Raw genomic sequence first — 27,761 nt, 5'->3', positions numbered from 1 at the left:
TTTCTCGGTCTCCAGGGTAACGAGTGAGTGAGTGGGCGGGGTCGGAACAAGTTGTGATCACGTGTTTTGCGCTGTAGCAGCGGGAGCTTATGAGATCCTGACAGGGAAGCAGCGGTTCCTGTCACCGGTACGTCGTATGTGTTTGCAGGTTGCTCATGTAGTGTGGGTGGAACACTGTGCCGCGGGCGGCCTGGGTTAGCCATGTTGTAACCATTTGTGTGGTCCCCATATATTCTTTGTTTGGGGTTGCACATGGGGGAGACGTATCAGAACTGGTGCAAAGCAAAAGTGGAGTGGTCCCTAACGGCAACCAATCAGAATACACCTCTTATTTTTCAGAGCTTGTCGTGAAAATGAACTTTGCAATTGGTGGCAGGAGATGCCCAGTCCGGTCCTGTCTGACGTTGCGGCTCCTGCCGCTGATTGCGAATTCCGTTGGGGCATGCGGCTAGGAGTTTGGGACACTGTCGCTTTAAAGGGCCAAGCGGGGCAACCCCTCAAACCCCGTTCCCTCAGCAGCCATTTTTCGTTTTTCCCTTCCTACATTCCAGAAGCCATAACTCTCTTTTATTCCATCCATGCAGCCGTATGAGAGCTTGTGTTTTTTGCGGGACGATTTTTCATTTTTTACAGGACCATTTATTATACCATATAATGTGCTGGGAAACGGGAAACAAATATATTTGCGTGCTGGAATGGTAAGAAACACCTGTTCAATTCATTCTGCAGGTCAATAAGATTACGGCGATCCCAAAACGATATCGTTGGTTTTTTTTTATATTTTACTATGTTTACAAGGAAAAATGTAATTGTTAAATAAAAAAAATTGGTGTCGCCGTATTTTGAGCCGTAAATTGTATATTTTTCATTCGCTTGAGTGGTATGCGGATTTTGTTTTGCAGGGCGAACTGTAGTTTTTATTGGTAACATTTTTGGGGTACATAAGACTTTGATCACTATATTATATTTTTCTGGGGGACAAGGTCATCAAAAAACAGGGATTCCGGCTTCTCAATGAAGGTTTAAATAATGTTAATGTCTCAGCTTTACGGACACAGCGATGCCAGTAATGTTGTTTTTTTTTGTTTTTTTACATTGCTCTTGGGGGAAAATGGGAAAAGGGGAAGTTCTCTTCATTCAGCCCTCAGGCTGCCATGCCAACCATCGGCACCCGCAATGGATTCACCGGGGTTGATGGGCTGTCCGAGGAGGCTGCCCCTTTCTTTTTAATGGTTCAGATGCCACGATCACTATTGACCGAGGGATCTTAGGGGTTAAATGAGCGGGGTCGTGGTAATCTCTGATCCTGCCCATTGCGTCGGATTAACGGGCACAGCCCCTAATACCACCACATACTTTCCCTGTAAATATACGGCGAATATTGGAAAGGGATTGATGAGAAATAGTGATGGATGCTGGTCTGGGGCACAATGGTGGAGGACAGAGCGCCTTTGCCATGCATGGCGTAGTCCAGCCGGCTGCAGTCCTGTGTAAATGTGACCCTGATCTCATTACTGATTGTTTTTGTTTTTTTCTTTTCCGATTTCTTTTTTCCCTTCTAGTGATTCAATCTTTTTTGCAATGAGCAAAAGGAAGAGTAAAGAGAAGAGCCTCCCAATTGGAGAATGTATTTCTCAGGTATGACTTGGTAAGACTTCTCTCCCTAGTGGTCGCCGCAGGGGAAATATGGCCGGATAAAAACCCAGGATAACAGCGGTCTGAGAAGCAGGACCTGTGGCCATCAGCATATTCCTGGGCCTTCACCATTGTAAAAATGGGTTGTCTTGATTTTAATAATCACAAAACCGCCTTTTTGCAAAAGTTGTGACAAAAATAAACGTTCTTTAACTGCACCATGTGAATAGACCCTAATACTAAGTCAATGACAGGCCACGTGGAAAAAGTGAAATGTCTGTCCTCAAATGGCTCCCCTCCAGAATGAACTGTCTCTATAGTGCCACCTATGGGTCGCTACCCTGTAAGTCAGTCAGGTTGTATACTTGCTTACAGGATAGTCACCTATAGGTGGCACCAGAGAGACTATATTTCCAGAACATTAATTAAACCTTGGATCAGGGGGAGAAGTTTGTAGCAAGTGCTCCTTATCCTGTTGGTGTCAGCTGTGTTTTACAGCTGACACCCGGGGCTAACGGCTAGGAACAGCAATCGTGCTGTTCTTAGCCGTTTAACCACTCAAATGCTGCGGTAAATCGCGACTGCAGCTTCTGTGACTTTAAAAAGCGGGGGGTGGGCCCCCTCTTGACAGCTCATCCGCGCGCCCCTAACGTGATTGTGGGGTGCTCATTGTTGTCATGGCAGCCCAGGAATCTAATGGAGTCCCCCAGGACTGCCCTCACTGCCTCTGTTAAGCCCTGCCTGTGCCTTAACAGGAGCCTGTAAAAATTACTATACACTGCAATATGTTAGTATCTACCGATCGCTGGTCCAAGTCCCCTAGGGGGTCTTATAGAATGTTAGAAAAAAAAAAAGTAAAATAAACCTTTTTTTAATAGTGAAAAAAACCAAAACCTTTTCTCATTATTCCTCTGAAGCGATATAAAAAAAGTAAACAAAATTGGTATCGCTGCGTCCGTAAAAGTCGGAACTATTACAATATAGCGTTATTTAACGCTCATGGTGAACGTCATAAAATATGTAAACCGGCATAATTGCTGTTTTGTTTTTTTTTTCAACTTCGCTCTAAAAAAAAAAAGAATGTAATGAAAAGTTATCAAAAAGTTGTGTGTGCCAAAAAATGCTACCAATAAAAACTACAGCTCGTTCCACAAAAACGTAAGCCCTCACACCGCTCAATCCACGGAAAAAGAAAGTTATGGCTCAGAATTTTATTTTATTTAAAGTAGTAAAATCCTATAAAAATTTGGTATCACCGTAATTGTATTGAGCCTCAGAATAAAGTTAAGTTGTCGTTTTTACCCCACGGTGAGACGTAAAAACGAAACACAAAAACAATGGAGGAATCGCAGTCTTTTCCAATTTCAGCCCGCAAATAATTTTTTTCCGTTTTCCAGAACATTATATGGCACTTTAACTGCTACCAATAGAAACTACAACTCCTCCCGCCAAAAATAAGCCCTCACACCGCTCTATTGATGGAAAAATAATAAAGTTATGGCGGGGAGCGAAAAACGAAGATAAAAATCCAAAAATGGCCCTGTCCTCATTTTCACACGGCACTCCAAAAACCTGCCGTGTAAGAAACGCTAGCGTTTTTGTAAAGCGCTTTTTAAAATAGTGGTTTTTTTTACGCGTTTTCTGCTTGTTTATTGACTTGTTTTGTGAACGCTTTTGACGCGTAATTAGGACTCCCATTGATTTCTCCGTGTTTAGGCGTGCTTTACAGGCCAAAGAATTGATACGCTTTTTTGTATGTACTAATGGCGCGCTTTCCCATTGATGTCAATGAGAAGCTTAAACGAGCATATTTTGGTGCGTAAAACGCCCTAAAATACACGTCAAATTCACGCACAGGGGCTAAGGCTAAGAACATGGCCTAAGGCTAGGGCGACTTTGGCCGCCCTTCCTCGCAAGTAATTAAAGTGAAAGTAGCCGCGTTGCAAAACCGTGGGTTGCCGCGCCCGCGTCACTACATTCCCAAGAAATCCAAACCTGCCGCATTTTTTTTGCGACTGTCATTGGAGATAAAGTGGCCACATTGACTTCCATGACCTGCAATGCAGGAAGGGCGGCACAGCGATCAATGGTCGAGCGACCTGTATTGTGGCCAAAGTCGCCGTGTAGCCCCAGCCTTATTATTTGTTACAAGCAATTATTTTATTACTATCACTTTAAATCTTCATTACAAGCCGTATGGACCAAATAATCGAGGTTCAATGAAAAAAAAGAAAATGGTTCCGCTCTCAGTTGATTTTCCTGGCACTTTGTTGCAATAATCTGGACTCAACAAGTAAATAAATTTTGTGATTTTGCAATAAGTATGGGATTTTGGTATGGGGTAGTTATATCTGTCCAATGTACATTTTAGGTACAAGCTCAGCTACGGAAGAGACTTCTGCAACAAGGCCACCCCGGCAAGAGATGTGGGGTGGAGGCTCAGCACAAGTAAGTGGAGATTATATTGAATGGCCTCGACTGATCACATCAATGACCCTAATGATTGCTATGAAATATTTACACTACATTGGCAAAAACATATGGGTACCATTTCTTATTAGTATGTTTGGCCATTTCAGCAATAAAATGGATTGTACTAAAAAACATGTCGTTGTGCTGTTCGGTGGGAGGTCAGACCCCCATTGGTAATTATTGGTGGCTTATCCTAAGGATTAGGCAATCAAGGTTTAAAAGTCCCAGAGAACCTAAACTGTAAGGGAATGTTCACACGCTTAACAAAACAACGGCTGAAAAACGAAGCTGTTTTCAAGCCTCTGTTTTTTCGGACGTTTTTTTAAGCAACTAGCGTGTTTTTGTGGCGTTTTTTACTGACCGTTTTTGAAGCTGTATTTCTATTGAGTCAGTGGAAAAACGTGTCAAGAAGTAACTTGCACTTCTTTTTACGCGCCGTTATTTGAAAATGAGGCGTAAAATAACGCCCCGTCAGAACAGAACGCCGTATTTCCCATTGAAATCAATGCCCGAAAAACAGCTGAAAATAGCCTGTGTGAACATACCCTAGCACTTAGGCTACGTTCACACGAGGAAGACAGATTTACGTACGTAAAAAAACACATGTAAATCTGTCCGTTTGCTTTGCGTTATGCATCATTGTGCTTTGCGAGTGTCATGTTTTTCACACACTCGCGAATAAAAACGAAAAAAAAATTGTGGAATTGCTGTTTTTTTTTTTTTTTTCCGGTTACAGCCCACCAAAAAAATTGAAGTTGTTTAATACATTATATGTACCCCAAAATGGTGCCATTAAAAAATACAACTCCTCCCAAAACAAACAAGCCATCATACAACTACGAATGGAAAAAAAAAAAGTTTTGTCTTTCAGAATCCTGATATGAAAAAAAAAAAATGAAAAATCCAAATAAAACTAAGTCATGTACTTAAAGGGGTTGTCCAGTCATAAGAAGTTAATGGCCTATCCTCAAAATAGGCCATCAATATCTGATCGGTGGGGGTCCGACTGACGGCACCCCTACTAATCAGCTGTTGTTAAGGGCAGCGGCACTCGTACGAGCGCTGCTTCCCCTTTTTTCCGTAGCTGCTCATACGGTCAATCGCCGACAGCGGTGGTTCACAGTATTATAGCCTTCTCCCATTCAAGTTAATAATAGAAGGTTGTAGTACCGTGAACCGCCACTACAAGTGTGTCGGCGATTCACAGTACGAGCAGTGACCGTAATGAAGGGGAAGCAGTGTTCGTAAGTGCTGCAGGTCCTTCAAGACCGCTGATTGGAAGGGGTGCTGGGAGTTGGACCCCCATTGATCAGTCGCTTATGAATGTTGTGTTTCAGGGGTTGCAGTGGTTTTCTGACACTTGCTAGAGGCTCCAAATGTAAAACTATAAATATTCTAGTTTATTTAAATAAATTCTGTGCCAATCCCTGAGGTCCCCCACTTCTTGATGTTACAATGAGATGATATGCCGTTGGCGCTATGTGATCGAAACAACGCGTTACTGCCTGCAGCAGGTGGCACACAATCTCTGGTGCCATCACTGCTGTGGCAAGTGACTGGCGATGAGAACAGGAAGAGAAGTGGCACCCTAGTGACCTGTAGCTTGGAACCGCCACCTAAATTAAGATTCATATTTTTAGAATTTTCTTTTAACACTCGGAGCTACTCGTGTATATTGTCTGAAAACCCCTCTAAGCATGCAGACTGGTAACCTAGCGGGTGAAGCATTTTAAATCCCCTGCGCTGCCCTTTCTCTGCTGACTACAGATTGCGGGCTACATGTGGTTGGCACCAGATTGTTCTTGTGAAAAGTGTCGTTTTAAAGAGGAACACATTTGAGTTCAGTTGTCTGTTTCACCTCTAGTATTCCTCTCCTTGGGCCGTCTATCCGCTATGTAAAAAAAAATAATGTATATATGTTTTCCTCCGACGTGTTCTCGTTGTAACGCTCCTTGCACAGAACCCTTCATCCTCATGGGTTCTTTGTTGTGCGCTCCAGCATGTCGGGCAGCTGCTCGGCTCTCGCTCGGCTGCTGTCAGAAGTCAGACAGGAGCCGCTCCTCTGATGACTGCTTCAGCTGGGTTCTTCTCTTTACTCTGTGCTATTTTAAGACTAAGCCGCTCGCCCTTTGTTATTATAATTTCAGGCACTTAGTTGAGCTTCTGAAGAGAACAGTGATTCATGGGGAGAGTAACTCTGCGCTGATCATTGGTCCCAGGGGATCGGGAAAGAGTATGGTGAGGATTCCTTATCTCCGCTGCCAAGTTACCACTCCGGTTTTTGTGTATACATGTCCCTGCATTCACATAGATTACAATGTGTATATATTATGTATGTGTATGTTGACTGAGAAGATACCGAGCTGTGTACTTTGTTTTTTGTACTTTTTTGTCGCAATTTGTAACAATTCTGGTGCATCTCGCTACGTAAATCTCCCTTAATAAATTCTAAACAGCAATTTGAATTTCAGTTTATTGCATTTCATTTTATCTTTATTTTTTACATTTATTTCCTTTTTGTTATTATTATATATAACTTTTTTTTTTTTTTTTGCAAAACCTGGTATCAAAGGGGCCTTTACGAATATAGCCATTTCTCGAAGGCTGAAATCACACAGGCAGTTTTTGATGCAGTTTTTTTGAGCCAAACACAGGAGTAGATCGAAAAAAGCAAAGTATAAAGGAAAGGCAGATCTGCCGCCTCCGGTTTTTGACTCAAAAACTGCATTAGCGATTCCAGCCTAAGGCCAGGATCACACACACGGTTTTGGTGCCGTTCTTGGCTCCTTTTTTTAAAATTTTATTTAATCAAAACACAGGAGTGGACACAAAAGAAAGGAGATGTATCAGTCTTTTCTTTATACCTTTCTTCATTTTGGATCCACTTCTGGCTTTGGCTCAAAAAACTGCGACAAAGCTGCATCAAAACTGTGTGTGATCCTGGTCTTAGGCGTGTAGCGGGAAAAGGAAGTGACATGTCACTTATTGACGTGGATTCTACGTGTTTCCACACGCGCATTAGTCCAATTGAATGGCACTAATCCTAAGGCCCCATGCACACGACCGTAAAACCGGTTTTACTGACCCATCCAGTTCTATTGGCCGTGGGCACCTTTCCGTATCACTTCGGATGGGTGTCCGTGACGTAGAACTGTGCCGGGACTTACGGTGCATGTCCATTTTTTGGGTGTTTTACGGGCCATGCTCCCATACTTTGTATGGGAGCATGGCCCGAAAATGCGGGTGGCCGGCAGCATACGGCCGTGCCTACAATCGCGGGCTGTGATTACGGGCACGGTCGTGTACATAGATCCACTTTAGAAATCCGAGATAAGCTGTCGATTTATGCCGTGGATCATGCAGTAAATACGTGTCTGATTTGCCTATGGCAAATGTGAACAAAGCCCAAAGGAAGGACTTATAAGGGGGCAGTCACGCAGCAAATTTTGTTGCAAAAGTTTCTGTGACTGAAAATCTGTTCCATTCATTTGAATGGGGTTGTTTTTGCAGTAGGTGCATGGATTTCTTCAAATTTAATTAAGATGAGTAGAACTGATTTTCGAAGCGTCCCTCGGACGTCCTGCAGCCCATCCTCCTGGGATGACGTTTCATCCCATGTTACCGCTGCAGCATGTGATTGGCTGTGGCAGTCAGGTGGGATGAATTGTCATCCCTGGAGGCCGGACTGGACGCAGGAGCGTAGAGCTCTTGGTAAGTCTAAACTTTTTTTTATTTGCCGAGTTGCGTTGTTGTTTTCTTTCCGGCAGAACCACCGCTTTTCCGCCACAAAAATAGCAACATCTGCTTTTAGCTGCGGGTTTTACCTCTCCATTGAACTCAATGGGGAAATCCGGCAACAGAACAGCAGGGATTCTGCTGCACAAATTGACATGCTGGGTATTAAAAAAACCACACCGCAGGCGGGTTTTTCACGCAGCGTGTGGATGAAATTTGTGCAAATCTCATCCATTTTGCTTCTACTGTAATACGCTGCGGATTTTCCGCAATAGATCCCGTTGTGGAAAATCCGCAGTATTTACGCTAGGTGTGGACACCCTAAAGTTCGGTGTGGGCTTACGTGCGGACTTACCCTAATACTTTTTCTTTCTGTGGGATCCACTTCTGGCTTTTAGTTAAAAAAAAAAAACGTCACCAAAAACTCAATGACGCAGATTTACTAATGTAGTCTATGATTCAGACAGTGTAGACTTAGGCCTGGCAGTCAGGAGATGCGCCAAATTTATTGAAGTGGTGCATGCTGGCGCTTCTTGCTAGACATGTTAGACACTTTTCTCTTTTTTTTTCTTTTTTTGTACCACCTCTTGGTGGGCTTAGTTTATGCTAGTTTTTTGTGCACGTCGGCGCATCTGAGCCAAATTCCCTTTCCTCTAAGCCGTGCACCCTTTTCTAGACCCTCTTTAAAAGTGTCTATTGAGGAACAAGCTTCTTTTTTTTGGGCACAAATCCATAATCAGTTTGTATAAAGAAGATGCAAATTAGGCCAGAATTCTGCCGCAACAACAATGGTAAATCTGTTGCAAATGTTTTTTACTCCGAAACCTGCATTTATCGCAGGAGCGGATTAAAAAAAAAAGAAGAGAGGAACATATCAGTCTTTCCTTTATACTTTTCCTTCTTTTTGGATTCACACCTTTGTTTGGCTCAAAAAACTTCACCAAAAACTGCATGTGTGATTCCAGGTTGAAGGTAACCACTCTGGTCATGTAATAACACCGCCTGTATTCTGTTTTCCAGCTGCTGCATGATGCTTTAGAAGAAGTGTTTGCAGTAAAAGAAATAAGGGAGAATGCATTGCACATCCAATTGAACGGTAAGTAAAGGGATAGGCCAAAATTTTGGCACAGATAACTGGTGCCAACCAAGAGGTGGTATAGAAAAGTGTCTAAAATATCTATCAAGTTGTGCCAAATTTATCATACAGAATGCACCACTGTGATAAATTTGGTTAAGCTTCTGACTGTCTGGTCTAAGTTTACGCTGTCCTAATCTTAGACGGTCTTAGTAAATCTGTCCCAATATCTTTATATAAATATGTAAATGCCTAGAACACCAATACTATAAGTTATTATTTTTGCGGACCCCACGGAAAACACAGGGTCGTTGCTTGTGGTTAAAGGAAGTGCCATAACATCACATCTCATTACTTGACTGTCCGAACCATAAAGTTACCACAGGATTTGGTAATGGCTAAGTGGAAATAGATGTAAGAAAGGATTAGACATATTCCTGGAGAAACACAAGACTGGTATTAATCTAGAATGTTGATCCAGGGATCTTTGTGATTTCCAGTAAGGATCAGGAAAGTTTTTTTTTCACTTCATCTCAAATGGGTCTATGCCAATCAAGGTTGGCATAGGACCTTGATTGCCTTCTCCTGGATCAACTGTGGTTTGGGAGTATAAAAGGTTGAACTTGATGGACGTGGGTCTAACTCTGTAACATAGCAAGTCCTAGTAAAGTTATAGGATTAAAGTGACTTACACTGCAACTTCAATGAGTCCCTATGGGGGAACTTTTGTGTGTGACCTTGACAGGGTTGTATTTTCTTGCAGGTCGCATGGTGGCTATGTTTATTTATTTTTTCTTTCCATAGTAAACTTTGTTGCGGAAACAATGCTTTTACCATGACATATGGTCAACGCCATGATGCCCTGGCCTTATTGTCGTTCATTGCTTTTTTAACTAAACAATTCTCATAATTGGGACCAGATAGACTAGATAATGCGAGCCTTATACGTTTCTTGTAAAAGTGGCACGTCCATGTGCTGTACTGATAATTTGCATAGTTTGAGTTGTGTCTTTTACTTTTTAGGTCTTTTGCAGACAAATGACAGGATTGCTTTGAAGGAAATTACCAGACAATTAAACCTGGAGAATGTAGTTGGGGATAGAGTTTTTGTGAGTACATTTTCTTCTCTTGTGGCATTGTCTAGTTCGACAAATCATCTAAATTATGATGTTGGGTTTCTGGTTAAAGGGTTTCCTGGTGGTGTTAACTTTGGGTCCTCCAGAGTGAGAGTCGCAGTTGTCCACTTTGGCCTCATGCATGTTACTGTATTAAAGGAATTTTCCCATAATCAATATTTATCACCTATCCACAGGATAAGTGATAAATATCTCATCAGTGGGGGTCTGACCACGAGAACGGGCTTACCTTGCCGTTCCAGGGAGCCCCATAGGAATGGGAGCGGTAATGCGCATGCTCGACCACCGCTCCATTTATTTCTATGTGGCTGCCGAAGATGGCGCTCGGTTCAGCATGCGCACTACCGCCCTGTTCCCATGGCGCTCCCAGGAATGGCACGGCATGTCCGTTCTCGTGATCGGTGAGAGTCCCAGCGGTCAGACTCCTACCGATCACATTTATCCCCTATTCTGTGTATAGGCCATAAATAATGATTATGGGAAAGCCGTTTTAAGACGTCCGTCACTTTGGTTAGGGATGTTTCAGTGGAGTGGTGGGGTCAGAGGCAAGATTGTAGAATGGTTGACGAGAGTTGGATGAGAAGTTGGAGACTAGTTCAAGGTAGACATGACGTTTGAGTAGGTTTTGAAGAAAATGGGGGTAGTGAGATGGGACGATAGTTGGACAAAGAGGATGGGTCAAGTGATGGCTTCTTGAGGATGGGTGTGATGTTTGAATGAAGGGAACATGTCCGCGGTTAGGTTGAAGTGATGGGTTGGGACTGGAATAAACACCGTAGTAAGATAAGGGATAAGGTGGCATGGGATTGGGTCAAGTGCACATGTGGTGAGGTGGGAAATGTGAAATATGACTACAACTATAGAAGAATCATATGACTTTGGACTGTACACTATTTGGGATTGGATTGGATGTCTTCATAGAGGGTCCCTGCAAGTTCTGTGCTCATCTGATAATTGATAATCCAACAACTGTCTGGTCTGGTTGATGCTGGATTAAAGGCTATGTAAACCGTAGACCTATATTTTTTTTTAAAGAAAAACAAATTTCAATCAGTGTGTTGGGTTCAACTTTGTAAACACTTTATTAAAAATGTATTTTAACTTTTTGAGGTACAGCTGCTTTGTATCCTGTATGAAGAGCAGCTGTATCTAGATCTGAGACCTGAATCAGTCAGGTCAGCGGCACTGCCAGGTTCAGTGGGAGCAGGTCCTGTGTCTCTGACACGCAGGATCCACCGGTTATCCATCACATCTAAGTTATGAATTTAGATGTGATCAGTAACAGGAGGATCCTGCGTGTCTCATCTGCTTCCCTGATAGGTACAGGTTTCTGCACAAGATGCAGCTGCTCTGTATACAGGATACAAAGCAGCTGTATCTCAAAAAGTTAAAATATTTTTTAATAAATAATATTTAGAAAGTCTTTAACCCCTTCAGGACTGAGCCTGTTTTGGCCTTGAGAACAAAGCCGATTTTTATCAAATCTGACCTGTTACCTTATGTAGTAATAACTTGGGAATTCTTTTACCTATCCAAGTGATTCTGAGGTTTTCTCGTGACATCTTGTACTTTGTTAATAAAAAAATTTGGTCGCTAAATTCAATCTTTATGTGTGAAAAGCACCAAAATGTAGAGAAAATTTGCAAACATTTTAATTTATCTAAATTTAAATGTATCTGCTTGTAAGACCTTGTAAGATATTTATAAAAAAAATTCACCAATAACTATTTACTTTTTTTTTTACACATTTTATTAGTCCCCCCTAGAAGACTTGAACCAGTGATCATTAGATCGCTGGTGCAATACACTGCAATACTAATCTATTACAGTATATTGTAATTTTTACAGGCTCCTGTAACAGAGCGATCGCTGTTCCTGTCCGTTAGTCCCGGGTGTCAGCTGTAATACACAGCTGACACCCACAACGTATGGCACGGGCTCAGTGCGTGAGCCCGCTCCATGCACCCCCCTACACAACGACATGCTATTAAGTCATGGTGCACAAAGGGGTTAATGCGCGACGGATGGTGCAGAGTGAAAATTACAATTTTCCGCTGATGTGCCATTTTAGTGCATAATATTTTTTTCGCCCAGTTTGTGCCACTGAAGACAAATACCTCATAAAATATTAATCGGGTTCTCTTGGGTATGGCAATGCCAGATCTGTGGGCGTAAACTGCTGTTTGGGCACGCTGCAGGGCTCAGAAGAGAGGGAGCAGCATTTGCCTTTTGGAGCGCAGATTTAGCTTAGTAATAGTTCTGTTTGGGGTTCTACTTGTATTTCAGTTTATAATGTGGGAGCATATGTAGGCTGGGCAGAGTACATGAGGGTATAATAATGCGGTAAATAAATAATTCATAGATATGTGGCCAGTGTCTCGCTGATAATTGGCGCTCGATCTTATCTGCTTTTGGAGCACTGCACATTTGGCATCGCCATATTCTGGGAGCCATAACATTTTTTTTTTCTCCACCGGAGCCGTGTGAGGGCTTATTTGTTGCAGGACAATTTGTAGTTTTCATTGGTACCATTTTGGGGTACATGCGATTTTTATTACTTTTTATTCCATTTTTTTGGCAAGCAAGGTAACCAAACTGTTTTTTGTATTCTGTTTTTTACGGCGTTCACGGTGGGCTATAAATGACAATTTTACTTTATTCTGCAGGTCGATACGATTACGGCGATACCCTATTTATATAGATTTCTTTTCATGTTTTGCAGAGTGATTTCATGTGGGGGCTGCCGATCTGCTCTAAACTCCTTAAATGCAGCGATCGCAATCGACCGCCGCATCTAAGGGGTTAACTGCCGAAATCAGCGAAGATGGGCAGCTGATCGGTAACCGTGAGTGCATGGCAGACACCCTGCACAGTTAACCGCCGATGCGGTGTAGCGCCCTTCGGCTTTTAACTGTCAAAGTACAGTCGTAACTGCACGTCAAGGTGCGCAAAGTTACTGCTCACCTTGACGTGCAGTTACGTCAAGGTGCGGGAAGGGGTTAAAGAAGTGTTATTGTATTGAGTAATTGTAGCGCTATAACATGTCATGTATACATCAAGTACATGTTGCCACTTTTCTGATGCTCGTTTTGTGTAGGTGACAAGTGCTGTTAATACAGCGTGTTCTCAGCGAGCCTGCCGTGCTGTCTTACACTGGATCTGGCTCGGCGGTGGGCACATAATGGAGCGTGTGTTTTTGTTTTTTTTCTCTGTAGATTATCTATTACATAACTGGTGTGCTTTATACTTTGCAGGGCAGCTTTGCAGAAAATCTTGCTTTCCTCCTTGAAGCGTTAAAAACAGGTAAATGTCATTCTTCGAGGTTATGGATGTTTTATTGACCTTTTACATCAACATGTGAAACGCTGAACAGCAAAAATTCGAGCCACTGCTGCTGCCCTGACACAATCTCATTTGGGCCGGGTTCACATATCGCATATTTGTTGTGGAATCTGCACCGAAACTCTGCAACAAAATACATGCGATATAGATCTTTTTCATGAGGTTTTATTTATATTCCTCCCTACAGTGCCTCGGGTGTGATTTATTTTATTTATCTTTTACTTTGGCTCTCTGTCTATGTGCGATACAATAACGGTGTGTATATGTTCAATTGACAAGTGTTCTGTTTCCAGGTGACCGCACAAGCAGCTGCCCCGTGTTGTTCATACTGGATGAGTTTGATCTGTTTGCCCATCATAAGAACCAGACGCTGCTTTATAATCTCTTTGACATCGCGCAGTCGGCCCAGGCCCCTGTGGCGGTCATCGGGCTCACGTGTCGACTGGTGAGTACACCTCGTCTTGCAGCACAACAAAAACAATATCCGCTATGAGGTATATGTGCGTGTGCTCAATAAGCATTTATTACAACTGGCGCAAAGAAAAGTGGAGCAGTTGCTCAGGAAAACCAATCAGGCGCTGCTCTACTTTTTCAATGAGCTTATTGGAAGATAAGAACTGGGTTCTAAATGGTTGCTGCAGGCATTGAGAACATGGACGTGATTGGTTGCTATAAGCAATGATAATATGGACATGAGCGGTTGCTATGGGCAATGAGAACATGGACCTGGTTTGTTGCGATAGACATTCAGAACATGGACATGATTGGTTGCTATAGGCAATGAGGATATGATTAGTCGCTATTGCGACGAGAGCATAGACGTGATTGGTTGCTATGGGCAATGAAAACATGGATGTCAAAAATACATTTAGGGGCTTTAGGATATGAGTAGTGACACTTTACCCCCCTCCCTTTCTATCACGTAATATTTCCATAGGATGTGACCTGTTTTTTTGTTTTTTTTGTATATGCCTGTGAGTTTTATATTACTGCTAGGAAATCCTGTCTATAATAAAATGTTGCGTGTGAATTACAGTTCAATATATCACTATGGGCTGCAGCTGTCATAGAACAAGTCATTGGGTAGCTCCAGCCCCATCTGGACAACATCCTTTATTGTAGAAGCTAGCCCGACCCAATGAAGATCTGATGGGGGAGGGGGAACTGCCATTGTTGGGGACCCTTCCTCTGTAAATCTCCATATGCTCTAATATGGTGCGTGGACAGTTGTGCTGATGGGACAGTCCCATTAATGCCATACAAGAGGTAGGGACATTGAATATGGATTTCCTTGCTATGCCCATACCCAACTGTTGGCTTAGATTGGTGGCGGACGGATGCTTGTTTCCTGACTGTCAGGTTTCTGTATTTTAGGATCCCATAGATGTACTAATAGGCTGTTCTCTCTCTGGCAGGATGTCATGGAGCTGCTAGAGAAGAGGGTAAAATCTCGCTTCTCCCACAGACAGATTCATCTGCTGAACTCCTTCAGTTTCTCGGGCTACCAGGAAGTTTTTATAGATCTTCTGTCTCTGGCTCCCGGCTTTCCTGACACACAGTTTGCTGAAAAATGGAGCACAAATCTTCAAGTAAGATATAAAGAATCTGTCCACCCTCCTGACGTGTCTGTTTTAGTAAATACTTGTATTCCCCATGAAATAACAATGCTGGGGCGTCCTTTCCTAGAACTCTGTTTTGTACCGTTCCTCTGTTGATCCTCCTGGAAATGTATGAATAAATTGACAACTTTAAACCCTTCACTATTTCCAATATCTTCACTTGCTGTCTATAAATGAGAGCATACTTATTTGCATCCAAAAGCTGAAAACCCACCTAGACCTGATACCTCTCACAGCTGATGGTCTGTTACAATAGCATAGTCTAGGTTATTCTCTGTAAGCTAAATGCATCACCGGCACTAAACCTGATGGTTTACTACAATGTATCAGCATGGCATCCAAGCTGTTTAGCACACCGATGATTGCCTAGACTGGATACATTGTGTCTATCTACCATCCTATATCACTTCCTCACCATTTTCAAGATCTCTGCTTGCTGTCATTCAAGAGGTACTTTCATTGTTTAAGGGGATAAAAATGTGTCCTTGTCACGTGATGGATACACAGGTGAACGTCTTGAAGTTATCAGAGCTCTGTCTTGTAACGAGCCGTTCACCTCTGTATCCATCACGGGACCAGAACACGTTTTACAGGAAGTATATTGGAAACGTTTCGAACTTTATTTCATTATAAAAAGAAAAACTTTTATTTGATGAAGCCAGAATACCACTTTTAAAGGGGTTGTCCGGGCATTTTATATTGATGGCCTATCCTTAGGTTAGGTCATCAATATCAGATGAGTGGGGGTCCGACTCCCGCCACCCCCACCGATCAGCTGACTGAAGGGGTCGCGGCCTCTTCAGTATTTACCAGGCACATAGCGTACACTTCTGTAGCGCTTGTGCCTGGAATTGTTACTTCGTCCCATTCACTTTAATAGGACTGGAAATTGCAATCCCAGTCACAGCCACTACGGAAGTGTGCGACGATGTGCTCGTAAACTGGGAAAAGGCTGTGCCGTTCAATCCGCTGATCCGTGGGGTTGCCGGAGTTAGACCCCCTACCTATCTGATATTGATGACCTACGATAGGCCAGCAATATAAAATACCCAGAGAACTCCTTTATTGCTAAATTTAAAGAGGATCTGTCACTAGTTTAGTAATGCCCCATCTCCTAGCTAAACTAATCGGCGCTGTCACACTGATAACGCTAGTGAAAATTGTGTCCCAAAACGTTCATTATTTTAAAAGTTCTGAGCTTTTTTTCTAAATATGTTAATGAGGCTATACTAGACAAGTGGGCGTCAACACCAGTGATTGTCCAAAGGTGGAGCCTCCTCACAGCCTCTGAAGCCGTCCTATCAGCATGAAGCTGCTTCACACATTGTGAGAGACTGAGGCTGGAGGGAAGGGGGATCAATTAAAACAGCCATATCTCGGGCTGTGGACCACCTAGAACAGTTGTGAAACAACCGGAGATATCACCAGTTGTAAACACAGTCTGGAATGGAAGCTGTATACTATATGATCAGGCTGTGTTGCTGGACAGGGAAGGGGAGAAGCTGTATGCTGATTGGACAGCGTCATACAGAAAACATTACACCGCCCAGAGTGAAAGTCGACTCTAATAGCCAAATAGGAGGTAAGTATAGGCTCATTTAGATATTTAGAAAAATGCTCATAACTTTGCAAATAATAAACGTTTTTGAAAACAAATCACTCTGTAGTTATAAGCATCACAGCGCCTATTAGATTAGTCAGGAGATAGAGAATTAATAAACTAGTAACAGATCCTCTCTAAGTATTCTGTGCCCGTATATTCATTATAGTAAGTTTGGTTTTAATTTTATACTTAAAGTGAGTAGATCAAGAAATCTTACGCTGCTAAACGGCTGACACCGCTAGGTAGTTTTCAGGTAACGGATCAGTTACATAAGTTTTATTCTGTTGCGTGAATGTCCGCCATAGCAGGAGGTGTCCGGCATCTAGCGCTCCAATCACTCCCCTATGCAACTCTTATACAAGCAGAGCTGTCTATCAATTGCATAGCGGAGAATAGGGGTTGGAGTTCTGGATGGCAGGCAATTGTTCACCAGATACACGTGCGGCAGAATAAAACATTTTTTTAATTAATTTTTTTACACTGATGCAATCGGTAACATCTTCAATACTGGTATATGTTCCTACTCCGTGACCCGATGGCTACCTAGCTGTGTCAGATGTTTGGTAGTGTAGAATCAGACTCCCATTAAACAAAAAATCGTGATCCTGTCCTGCTGCTCCTCAGGCTCTGCTGAAGAATAAGACGGTGGAAGATGTTCTCCAGAAGCAGTATAACACGTCTAAGGATATGCGATCCCTGCACATGCTATTGGTGAGTAAATTATTCTTATGTTCACCCCTGAACACTTGTGTTTTACAAATCTAAATATCTCCAAATTGCAGCACTGATTAATTTATGAATAGATCTTGCTAATTGTCTGCACTCCGTTTTTATTTTTATTTATTTTTGCTTCAAATTCCCTGCATAGACATAGGCCTAAATTTATCAATGTGTTGATGCCATTTTCTGTCCAAAAATGTGACTCTTTGAAAGTTGCATCGGGACATGAGCCAAATTTCCGCAATTTTTTTTTACAACTTTTCTCCTTACTCGTTATGTCGTCTTCAAGGAAATGTAGTTTAGGCCTAATTTATTAATTGGAGTAAGCAGAAATAGTACAAATGTATGGCCCAAATCTATATTTGCTCGTAGGCAGTTAAAAGTTTTTTTTTTGCCATTTGTTCAAAATTATTTTGCCCCTCCCCCCTTGGCTTGAAATGCGCTGTTTTTAGTAAATGAGTATGGGTTCAGGTCTGCCAGTATTAGCCATAAAATTGAACCTGTTTAACATTGACTTATGCCCGCTGTGTATCTGCATGTATACATGGCATCCATCAATCGCGGGTGAGAGAGGCAGGAGGAGCGCTCCCCTCATGAATTCAGTGGACTCCTAACTATGAGGCCATTTTATTCTTTGCTCTTTTGAGTTTATTTTTTTGTTTTGTGCTGTTTGGACTTCCAGTGCAGCAGACCTGTCCCCATACTACGCCACCCTTAAACAGGAGAACAATAGTCTGATGACAGATCGGTTACAATAATGCATCTGGCCTGCAGCCACCACTAGGGGGAGCTCACTGCACTCGTTTTCTTGCCCTGACACCACTTTTTCTAAAACATACAAATCGTTCTAGAACAGTGTCCAGGGCTTCACAGTTAGGGCAAGGGCAACTACTTTTTTTCAAGACTTTCTGTAGTTTTCTAAGCACCTGTGATTTGGCACAAGCTGCACGAAAAAAAGATAGTAGCGTGGTTAATTTCCCCCCATTGGATCGGTTTTTTACTTTAGATCAGGGTTCCTAGTGCAATTTATTTTGTTTTACATAGATAATTGCATGCACATTCTTGGGGTACCAGGTCACTATTTGGGGTGCAACCTAAAAATGAGTTGATTATCTCGACCTTCGAGCAAGTGTTATGAATGAATAAAACCTTGTGCAAACACTGCTTTTCTCTAGATTGTAAAGCCTCGGCTTCTAATGTGTGATCTGCCTTCCAGCTGTTGGCCCTATGTCGGGTGAATGTGTCTCATCCTCATCTCCATGCCGCTGACTTTGTGGAAGCCTACAGACTCCGCAGCATGGATTCCAAAGCAAATATATTGCATGGTGAGTTTTATCAGATCATTTGTACTCGCCAAGAAAAATTCTAGTCATTGGGTCACATTGATTAATAATGGCGTGTTCTGCTTCAATGAAATTTGAGAGGGTAGTTGGTGTGAATTGTGCAATTGACATTTTCTGTTTGATTTTCTTTTATTTATGTTTTTCTTATTTGGAGTAGGTAAAGGAATGTCTCAGATTTGGCGCAGTTTTAGATGCAGCTTTTTAACCTGTGCAATTTCCGTCAAAATCGGGCATTAACAGAATAATTAAGAGAATCAAAAACACACAGAGAGAAGAGCTTAAAGCCAAAAGTATATATAAAAAATAGATATTTTATTGACCTATATGAACAAACAATTACATTTAAATAAAAAAATATTCTAGAAAGGACAAGACCCTAGTAAAAAAGTTAGGAGCGATCACTATTATTGCCAATAGAAGATGAGTAATGATAGTGCTATCAAACATCTGATCCCATCATAACTTTAAATACAAGATTCCCCTTCAAAGAATAAGAAGTCAGTTGATAATGAAAATACCAAATATATATTCAATGTAAAGTAGTCAGGAGAAACTCTTTATAAAGTGCCAGTGCAGAAGTATAAGGGTATGTGCACACACACTAATTACGTCCGTAATTGACGGACGTATTTCGGCCGCAAGTACTGGACCGAACACAGTGCAGGGAGCCGGGCTCCTAGCATCATACTTATGTACGACGCTAGGAGTCCCTGCCTCGCTGCAGGACAACTGTCCCGTAGTGTAATCATGTTTTCAGTACGGGACAGTTTTCATGCAGCGAGGCAGGGACTCCTAGCATCGTACATAAGTATGATGCTAGGAGCCCGGCTCCCTGCACTGTGTTTGGTCCGGTACTTGCGGCCGAAATACGTCCGTCAATTACGGACGTAATTAGTGTGTGTGCACATACCCTTATAGGTGAGACAGATGACAGCAGCTTACCCATAGTGAAAGTAACAACAGTCAGTGTTCGCTCCAACACATAAGCCCCAACGCGCGTTTCGCTGATAAATTGCTTCCTCAGGGGGACATATGTGCATATCTCCCCCTGTTATGATGGGATCAGATGTTTGATAGCACTATCATTACTCATCTTCTATTGGCAATAATAGTGATCGTTCCTAACTTTTTTACTAGGGTCTTGTCCTTTCTATAATAATTTTTTTTTAAATGTAATTGTTTGTTCATATATGTCAATAAAATATCTATTTTTTTATATATACTTTTGGCTTTAAGCTCTTCTCTCTGTGTTTTTGATATATATTATGGAGTTGCCTTTGTGATAATTTATGGGGGGACTTTTCTTTCTCTGAAACGTACCTAGCCCGCAGTACCAATGCTACTGGAGTGCACTTATTGATTAGAATAATTAAGAGGTAGGACCTATGTACGGCCTATATTCGGGATAGGCCATCAATAGCTGATCGGCCGGGGTCCAACTCCCAGGACCACTGCCGATCAGCTGTTTTGAAGGGGGTGCTGCTCTCATATGAGCGCTGCTTTCCCTTCATTTCTTCGTGCTCACTTTGGATCGTCAACATGGATGTAGCGGCGATACACAGGTATTGCAGCCTTTTCTCGATTGAAGTGAATGGGAGAAGAAGCCTGCAATACCTGTGAATCGCTGCTACATGGTGGTCGCATGTTTGATTCACAGTGAGAAGAAATTAAGGGGGAGCAGCGCTCCTTCTCAGGATAGGCCATCAATTTTTAGGGACTGGAAAACCGGAAAACCCCTTTAATGTGGGCCAATATGTGTACACGTGAAAAAAATCTTTGCTGGTGAATGCAGGATAGCAAAATTGTGCTTTGATTTGGAAAGCTTACCATTAAAGGGGTTTCACAATCCAATCACCATATGGTGTTGAGCACGCTTCTTGTCGATGTTGTCCAGCGTCATGGGACATGTTTCGGCAGTCAGTGGTTGATTTCCACAGTTCATGATGCAGTACTGGATAACACGTCCGCGTGTATTAGTGATAATCCTAGTAAATCCTACATCCTGCTTAAAGGAGTTTTTGTAGAATCATAAATTATCTCCTATCCACAGGTTAGGTGATCGTTTTCTGATTGCTGGGGGCCCCACAGATAGTAAGAACGGGGTTCCCAAACCCAGACCCTCCTAGCTGCTCGACTGCATTGAGGAGGACATTGAATATAGCGGCGGTGGAGCGTACGTGCTGCCGCTCCGTTCTTAGTCTATGGGAATGACCGAACCCCTGTTTTCATGATCCGTGGGATACTGAGCGATCAGAAAATTAGGTTCGGATAGGTGATCATTTATGATTCTGGGAAAACCACCTTTAACATATAAGAACCATATCTTTATGTTATTGTATTTTCACCGGTATATTTATAATTCGAGATGAGAAAATCTATGCAATTTATTTTGCCAACAGATTGATAATTTACCTTTTTACCAATCTCCTCAGGTCTTTCTGTTTTGGAATTGTGTCTGGTAATAGCCATGAAACACTTACATGACATTTATAGTGGAGAACCCTTCAATTTCCAAATGGTTCACAATGGTGAGATCGGTTATTACCTCCAGTCTTGTATCAGTGAGTCCACTACTTGGCTATTAAAAGAATGTTGCTCCATAGACAATGTGGGGGCGGATACAACTTACATATACCCCATCCTGATTCTGCCGGCCAGCACTGATAATGGGATGAGGTATGTTCGGTGCCAAAATGTGTTGTCCAGGAAGCGCTCTCCTGTTTGGCAGAAGTGACTCGAACATCCAAAAGTATGTAGACACCCCCCCCCCCCCCCCCAATTATTGAATTTAGATGTTTCAGCCACATCCATTGCAAACAGGTGCATAAAATCAAGCACACAGTCATGCGACCTCCATAGACAGACGTTGCTTGGAGTATGGGTCGTACTAAATAGTTTAGTGACTTTAAGCATTGCCACCTTTGCCACGAGTCAGTTCATGAAATCCATGGTTTGGAAAGGGATGTTCTACAAGCTCATATAGGTGTGATGGTCAGATGTTCACATACTTTTATACAGATCGTAGTTTACTTTTTATTTACTCCTTTTCCTCAGCTATTTCAGCATGAATAGTTCTGGATTGAATGGTGTGTAGACTGGATTCTTAACTTAACCCCTTCAGGACACAGCCGATTTTTTTCAAATCTGACATGTCACTTTATGTGGTAATAACTCCGGAACGCTTTTACCTATCCAAGCGATTCTGCGATTGTTTTCTCGTGACATATTGTACTTTATGTTAGTGAAAAAATTTGGTCGATAAATTCAATATTTATTTGTGAAAAACTTCAAATTTTAGCAAAAATTTGCAAAAATTAGCATTTTTCTAAATTTAAATGTATTTGCTTGTGAAACAGACCGTAATACCACCCAAAATAGTTACTAGTTAACATCCCCCATATGTGTACTTTATGTTTGCATAATTTTTTTTCACGTACTTTTATTTTTCTAGGACGTTACAAGGCTTAGAACTTTATCAGCAATTTCTCATATTTTCAATAAAATTTCAAAAGGCCATTTTTTCAGGGACCAGTTCAGTTCTGAAGTGGCTTTGAGGGCCTTATATATTAGAAAGTCCCCATAAATCACCCCATTTTGAAAACTGCACCCCTCAAGGTATTCAAAACCACATTGAGAAAGTATTTTAACCCTTTAGGCGTTTCACAGAAATTAAGGCAAAGTAGAGGTGAAATTTACAAATTTAATTTTTTTTACCGAAATTCATTTGTAATAAAAAAAAAATCTGTAACACAGAAGGTTTTACCAGAGAAACGCAACTCAATATTTATTGCCCAGATTCTGCAGATTTTAGAAATATCCAACATGTGGCCCTAGTGTCCTAATGGTTTGAAGCACCGGCCTCAGAAGCAAAGGAGCGCCTAGTGGATTTTGGGGCCTCCTTTTTTTAGGAATATATTTTCGGCACCATGTCTGGTTTGAGGAGGTCTTGTGGTACCTAAACAGTCGAAACCCCCAAAAAGTGAACCCATTTTGGAAACTACACCGCTCAAGGCATTTGTCTAGGGGTATAGTTAGCATTTTGACCCCACAGTTTTTTTGCAGAATTTAGTGGAATTAGTCTCTGAAGAAGAAAATCGCCTATTTTTCTGTGGAAACATAGAATTTTTTCATTTTTACAAGGAATAAAGGAGAAAAAGCCGCCCAACATTTGTAAAGCCATTTCTCCCGATTACGGCAATACCCCATATGTGGTCGTAAACTGATGTTTGGACCCACAGCAAGGCTCAGGAGAGAGGGAGCGCCTTTTGGATTTTGGAGCGCAGATTTTGCTGGATTGGTTTTCAGTGCCATGTCGGGTTTGCAACGCCCCGGAGGGACCAAAACAGTGGAAACCCCCCAAAAGTCACCCTATTTTGGAATCTACACCCCTCAAGGAATTTTTCTAGGGGTATAGTGAGCATTTTGGCCCCTCAGGATCTTTTTTAGAGCTAAGGTGACCCAAAAACAGCAATTTTGGCGCTTTAAATTCTTTATTTATTACAGCATTCACCGTGCGCAATAAATTACGTTTTAATTTATTCTGCCGGTCGGTACGATTACGCCGATACCATATGTGTATAGTTTTTTTAAAGTTTTGCAGCGTTTGCACAATAAAATTACGTTTCTATAAAATAATTTATTTTCTGGGACACGCTATTCTGAGCCGTAACTTTTATTTTTTCGTCAAAAAAGCTGTGGGAGGTCTTGTTTTTTTGCGGGACGGGTTGTAGTTTTTATTGGTACCATTTTGGGGTAAATGCGACTTTTTGATCACTTTTTATTCTATATCTTGGGAGGGGTGGTGACCAAAAAATAGCGATGCTGACAGTTTTCCGTTTATTTTGTTTGCTGCGTTCACCGTGCGGAAAAATTAACATTATAGTTTCATAGTTTGGGCCGTTACGAACGCGGCGATACCAAATATGTGTACTTTTTTTTAACGGTTTCATTTTTTCCCTATAATAAATGACTTATTATAGGAAAACAAAACCTTTTATTTAACATTTTTATTAACTTTTTTTTACTTTTTACACTTTATTTTTTTGACCTGCAGCTCTGATCGCTGCTAGAATACATTACACTACCTAGGTAGTGTAATGTATTCCAACTGTCAGTGTGACGTCACAGTCACTCTGACAGTTTGTCTACGAGGATCAGCAGAGGCTGATCCTCATAGGCTGACATACATGGCAGACTCGGGGGCCGTTGTCTGGCCCCCGGGTGCCATCAGAAGCCCCCACGATTGCATGGTGGCTGCTGATGCGCTACAAACCCGCTACATGCGGAGATCGCAATCGAGCCCCGCATGTAACGGGTTAATTGCCGAAATCAGCGGCGATGAGCCGCTAATCGGCAACACTGGAGTGTGTCAGCTGTCGGGGACAGCTGATCTCCAAGTTCCCGATGCACACTGTCGCCGACAGTGTGCATCGGGAACGGCACAGTGACTTTCTGTCACTCTGACAGGAAGCCTATCAGGACCAGCCGAAGGTTAGTCCTGATGGGCTTCCGACCATGGCAGACCCGGAAGCCATTGTTTGGCTTCCGTTTGCCATTCTAGCTATCGGCAGACCCCGCGATTTCGGACGTGGGTCTGCCGATATGCTAGAAACCCCTAAAATTCGGCGATTGCACCCGATCGCCGAATTTAAGGGGTTAATTCACCGAAATCAGCGGCAAAGGACCGCTGGCCGGCAAGAGGGGAGTGTCAGCTGTCGGCGACAGCTGACCTCCCCGTTCCCGGTGCACACTGTCGCCGACAGTGTGCACCGGGAAAAACTCAGTAACTGTACGTCCTCGTGCGGGAAGTAACCTCCCGCAATGACGGACAGTTACATCCTGGTGCGGGTAGGGGTTAAAGCTTCCCAAGCCCATTCACCTGTATTATAGGTGGAGGTTATTTAATGCAGTCAGTGCGGTCCCTGAATAGTTGCGCGACTTTTGCAAGACTTCTGACATAATCAGAATACTCGCGATTGATACAAGCCTATTGTGACTTGCGGACGTCCCACTTCCCCTCAAAAAACAAAGGGCAAAAAATTAGCTGGCAGTAAAATGAGATTACAGTGGCCGTCACGTGACCTAAAGTCACTGTGGAGCACTTGTCAGATCTCCTCTCAGAGGGCAGTACTGGATTAGAGGAGCAGAGACGCTGAGCTCAGGGATATATATTTTATATGATATGCCTGTATTTCATTTAAAAAGATTCACTTTAAAGTTTTACTTATGGAGAAAGCCTGTAAAGGCCCTTTTACACCGGCTGACATTCGGCCGATGCAGCGAGCGCCGATCAACGAGACATCGATGATCGCGCTAGTTTGCTTCTGTCACACGGAGCTATGGATGGGGACGAGCAGTCGTTACTCCGATCATTCGTCCTCATACATTATTATCGTGTCGGCAGCGCGTCTCCCTGTTTACACACCAAGATGTGCTGCCACCAACGATAATCTTTTACTTTTTTTTTTTTTAAATTATACGACCAGCAGGTGATTTGAGCTTTTGCTCATTCATCTGCTGATCGCTGCCCATTTTACACAGGGCAATTATTGGCAACGAGCGTTATATGAACGCTCGTCTGCCCAATAATCGTTATGCGTAAAACCCCCTTAAGTCCTGCTACACACCCTCCCCCCCCCCCCCCCCACACACACAGTGATTGACAGCTCGCCCTGTATAGGTTTGTACATAAGTAGAACTATCAATCACTGTGTGCAGGGGAAGGCAGGACACATGATTTCTCTAGGACTCCTAGATTTTATATTTTTTTTTTATGAAAGTACACATGGAAAACTATATATCGTTCAGATGAGCATGTCCCCCTCTATCCTATGCTGTCTGCAGATAGAAGACCTGACTGATCCAATTTAATAAGAAGCCATAAGACCTTTTCCGTATGTTTTTGGAGTGTGAGACCCAGAGAATCCAGGAGAGAACATACCGCCGAGCTGTTCATTTTTTTATTTTTATTTTTTTTTATTTTTTTTTTAGTAAACTCTCCCAGGAACTTGTTTTTGTCATTACATTTAATGTTTTGTTTTGTTGTTTTTTTTTAATTTTATTGCAGAATTTCTGAAATTTGTTCAAAGAAAAGCTCATTCTGTCTATAATTTTGAAAAACCTGTTGTCCTGAAGGTGAGATATTTATTATTTTATTAGTTAATATATTTTCTTAGTTCCGACTGTAGTATTTTATTATGTATTCATCCTACATAGTGGAACCAACATGAACACCGCACCCTCTGCTGGACACCTTGTGAACTGCATCGTGGTCTAATTACCTTTTCACAGCCACAATAATAGATAGCTGCTGTTCAGGAGCCTCTATCACAGCTGGCTGCAATACTGTGTCCCCTGAATGCCAAGACCTGCCATGGGGCTCCTGAATTGGTCCAAATTGAGTGGGGAGGGAATTATAAATCTACCCCATAGAACCTATACAATGGTGCCGATATTCCACATGGGCCAATTATCTGCCAAACGAGCGTTCATGTGAACGCTCGTTACCGATCATTGCCCTGTGAAAACGGGCAACGATCAGCTGATGAACGAGCAAACACTCGTTCACCTTCTGATGGTATCGTTTATGCAGCAGAAAATATTATCTTTGTCGGCAGCATATCTCCCTGCGTAAACGGGGAGATGTGCTGCCGACATGATACAATTGCTCGTCCCCATACATAACCGATCATTGCTCCGAGAAAAAAAAGCAAATGAGTGCCGATCAATAAGCCGTCACGTTGATCGGCGCTACTTTTCACAGCCTATATCGGGCTGTGTATTACAACCTTTGCACAACACATTGGTCTCCTCCATGACCCTGTATTGCTATGTACTTGGATTTGAGCAGACGCCACTGGTATGTAGATGTCTTTTTGTGTCAGTCTGACAGTCCGCGATCTGTCCTGGAGAAGTGATCTGAGTTATCTCTGGTATCAGCGCAGATGTGCAGCATTACGGGACCGCGCCAGGAATCCAGGACTGTCTCACTGAATCCTTTGTCATCTCTTTATTATCAGGCATTTGAACATCTGTATCAGTTGGAACTGATCAAACCAATGGAAGGTCTCTCCGTCCGGACACAGAAGGAATACAGACTTATGAAGTTACTTCTGGACGACAGCCAAATATCCGAAGCCCTTCAGAAATACCCCAATTGTCCAACAGACCTGCGACAGTGGGCAATGTCCTCTCTGAGCTGAACAGATTTTTTTTTTCCTTATTAAAATAATTATTTTTATTTTTATAAAATTATATAAACTGCAAAATGTCTATCTTTTATTAAGAAAAAGGACTCGAGGAGACAAATTCTTTGCCGGCCCCCCCCCCCCCCCCCCCCACCTTAAATCCAGTACCTTAAAAATTAAAAAAATCTCCAAGAAAACTACCCTTTAGCACTGGGGGAGGGGAATGGATAGGCTTTTATTTTTTTATGTTGTAATCAAATCCTTTTATTTAGAATTTTATACAGACCTGCTGATCTGACGCATAAGCCAAACCGGGCATGGACAGCCTTTCTTGACACCAGGGCTGTGGAACTGGTAAGCCAAACGTCTGACTTAATTCGGTGGCTTCAGATAGACCGTGGATATAAAACGTCTACACACCCTTGTTACAATGTCAGTTTTTGTCATATTACAAAATCAGTACAAGAGAAATAATTTCAGAACTTTTTCCACCTTTAACCCGTTAGTGACCGCCCCATAGTGTTTTTACGGCGGCCACTAATGGGCTTTATTTCCAGTACATCCCTCATGACAGCACTACAGGAGGTTGCCCTATTGACCACTGTAGGGACAGGAAGACAGAGAGGTTAAAAGGCCCCTCCCACCACCTACTTGCCAGTTTTCTTCCTGTCCCCACAGGGTCAGGAGCAGAGAGCGTCGCTCCTGTGTTAGTGCAGGAAAGAAACTCGGCCAGGGGGCAAGATCGGGGGGTCCGTGCACTCCCCCTTCTCTTCCCCCTAAAGCCCAGGCTAACACCCCTCGAACGAGGGGTCCCTTAGCTCCCACCCTGAGACACCTACCGGAGGAATCCTAGGCAGGGTTCTGGTAGTGTGTGGGGGCTGGGGTTTCCCAAGCA

The 27,761-nt window shown here is 42.5% G+C and overlaps 1 protein-coding gene across 5 annotated transcripts; it reads left to right on the top strand.

The window, feature by feature from the left end:
• The first annotated feature begins 2 nt into the window (after positions 1 to 2).
• Positions 3 to 26,947, top strand: ORC4 (origin recognition complex subunit 4). Of its 5 annotated transcripts, none has more exons than XM_075829263.1 (14): positions 3 to 23; positions 1,563 to 1,638; positions 4,007 to 4,083; positions 6,255 to 6,345; positions 8,863 to 8,938; positions 9,941 to 10,026; positions 13,308 to 13,356; positions 13,689 to 13,840; positions 14,811 to 14,984; positions 17,242 to 17,328; positions 18,554 to 18,662; positions 21,113 to 21,208; positions 25,747 to 25,814; positions 26,699 to 26,947. In XM_075829263.1, the coding sequence occupies exons 2-14, from the start codon at positions 1,582 to 1,584 to the stop codon at positions 26,879 to 26,881; spliced, it is 1,305 nt and encodes a 434-aa protein (XP_075685378.1). In that variant the 5' UTR covers positions 3 to 23; positions 1,563 to 1,581; the 3' UTR covers positions 26,882 to 26,947. The 5 variants fall into 5 exon arrangements, with proteins under 5 accessions (XP_075685378.1, XP_075685377.1, XP_075685379.1 ...); XM_075829262.1 differs by lacking the exon at positions 3 to 23 and adding an exon at positions 36 to 127; XM_075829264.1 differs by lacking the exons at positions 3 to 23; positions 6,255 to 6,345 and adding an exon at positions 36 to 127.
• Positions 26,948 to 27,761: the final 814 nt, after the last annotated feature.

This window comes from Rhinoderma darwinii, chromosome 6, assembly GCF_050947455.1.
Source record: "Rhinoderma darwinii isolate aRhiDar2 chromosome 6, aRhiDar2.hap1, whole genome shotgun sequence".
Classification (NCBI taxonomy): Eukaryota; Metazoa; Chordata; class Amphibia; order Anura; family Rhinodermatidae; genus Rhinoderma; species Rhinoderma darwinii.
Note: the sequence above shows the minus strand (reverse complement) of the source record. Positions and strands in the feature narration are given on the sequence as shown.

Excerpts from the sequence above, each read along its gene's own strand:
- ORC4 (XM_075829263.1), top strand. The coding sequence starts at position 1,582 with ATGAGCAAAAGGAAGAGTAAAGAGAAGAGCCTCCCAATTGGAGAATGT. Across the intron at positions 4,084-6,254 it reads GGGGTGGAGGCTCAGCACAA|GCACTTAGTTGAGCTTCTGA; the intron begins GTAAGTGGAGAT and ends TTATAATTTCAG. Across the intron at positions 8,939-9,940 it reads ATTGCACATCCAATTGAACG|GTCTTTTGCAGACAAATGAC; the intron begins GTAAGTAAAGGG and ends TTTACTTTTTAG.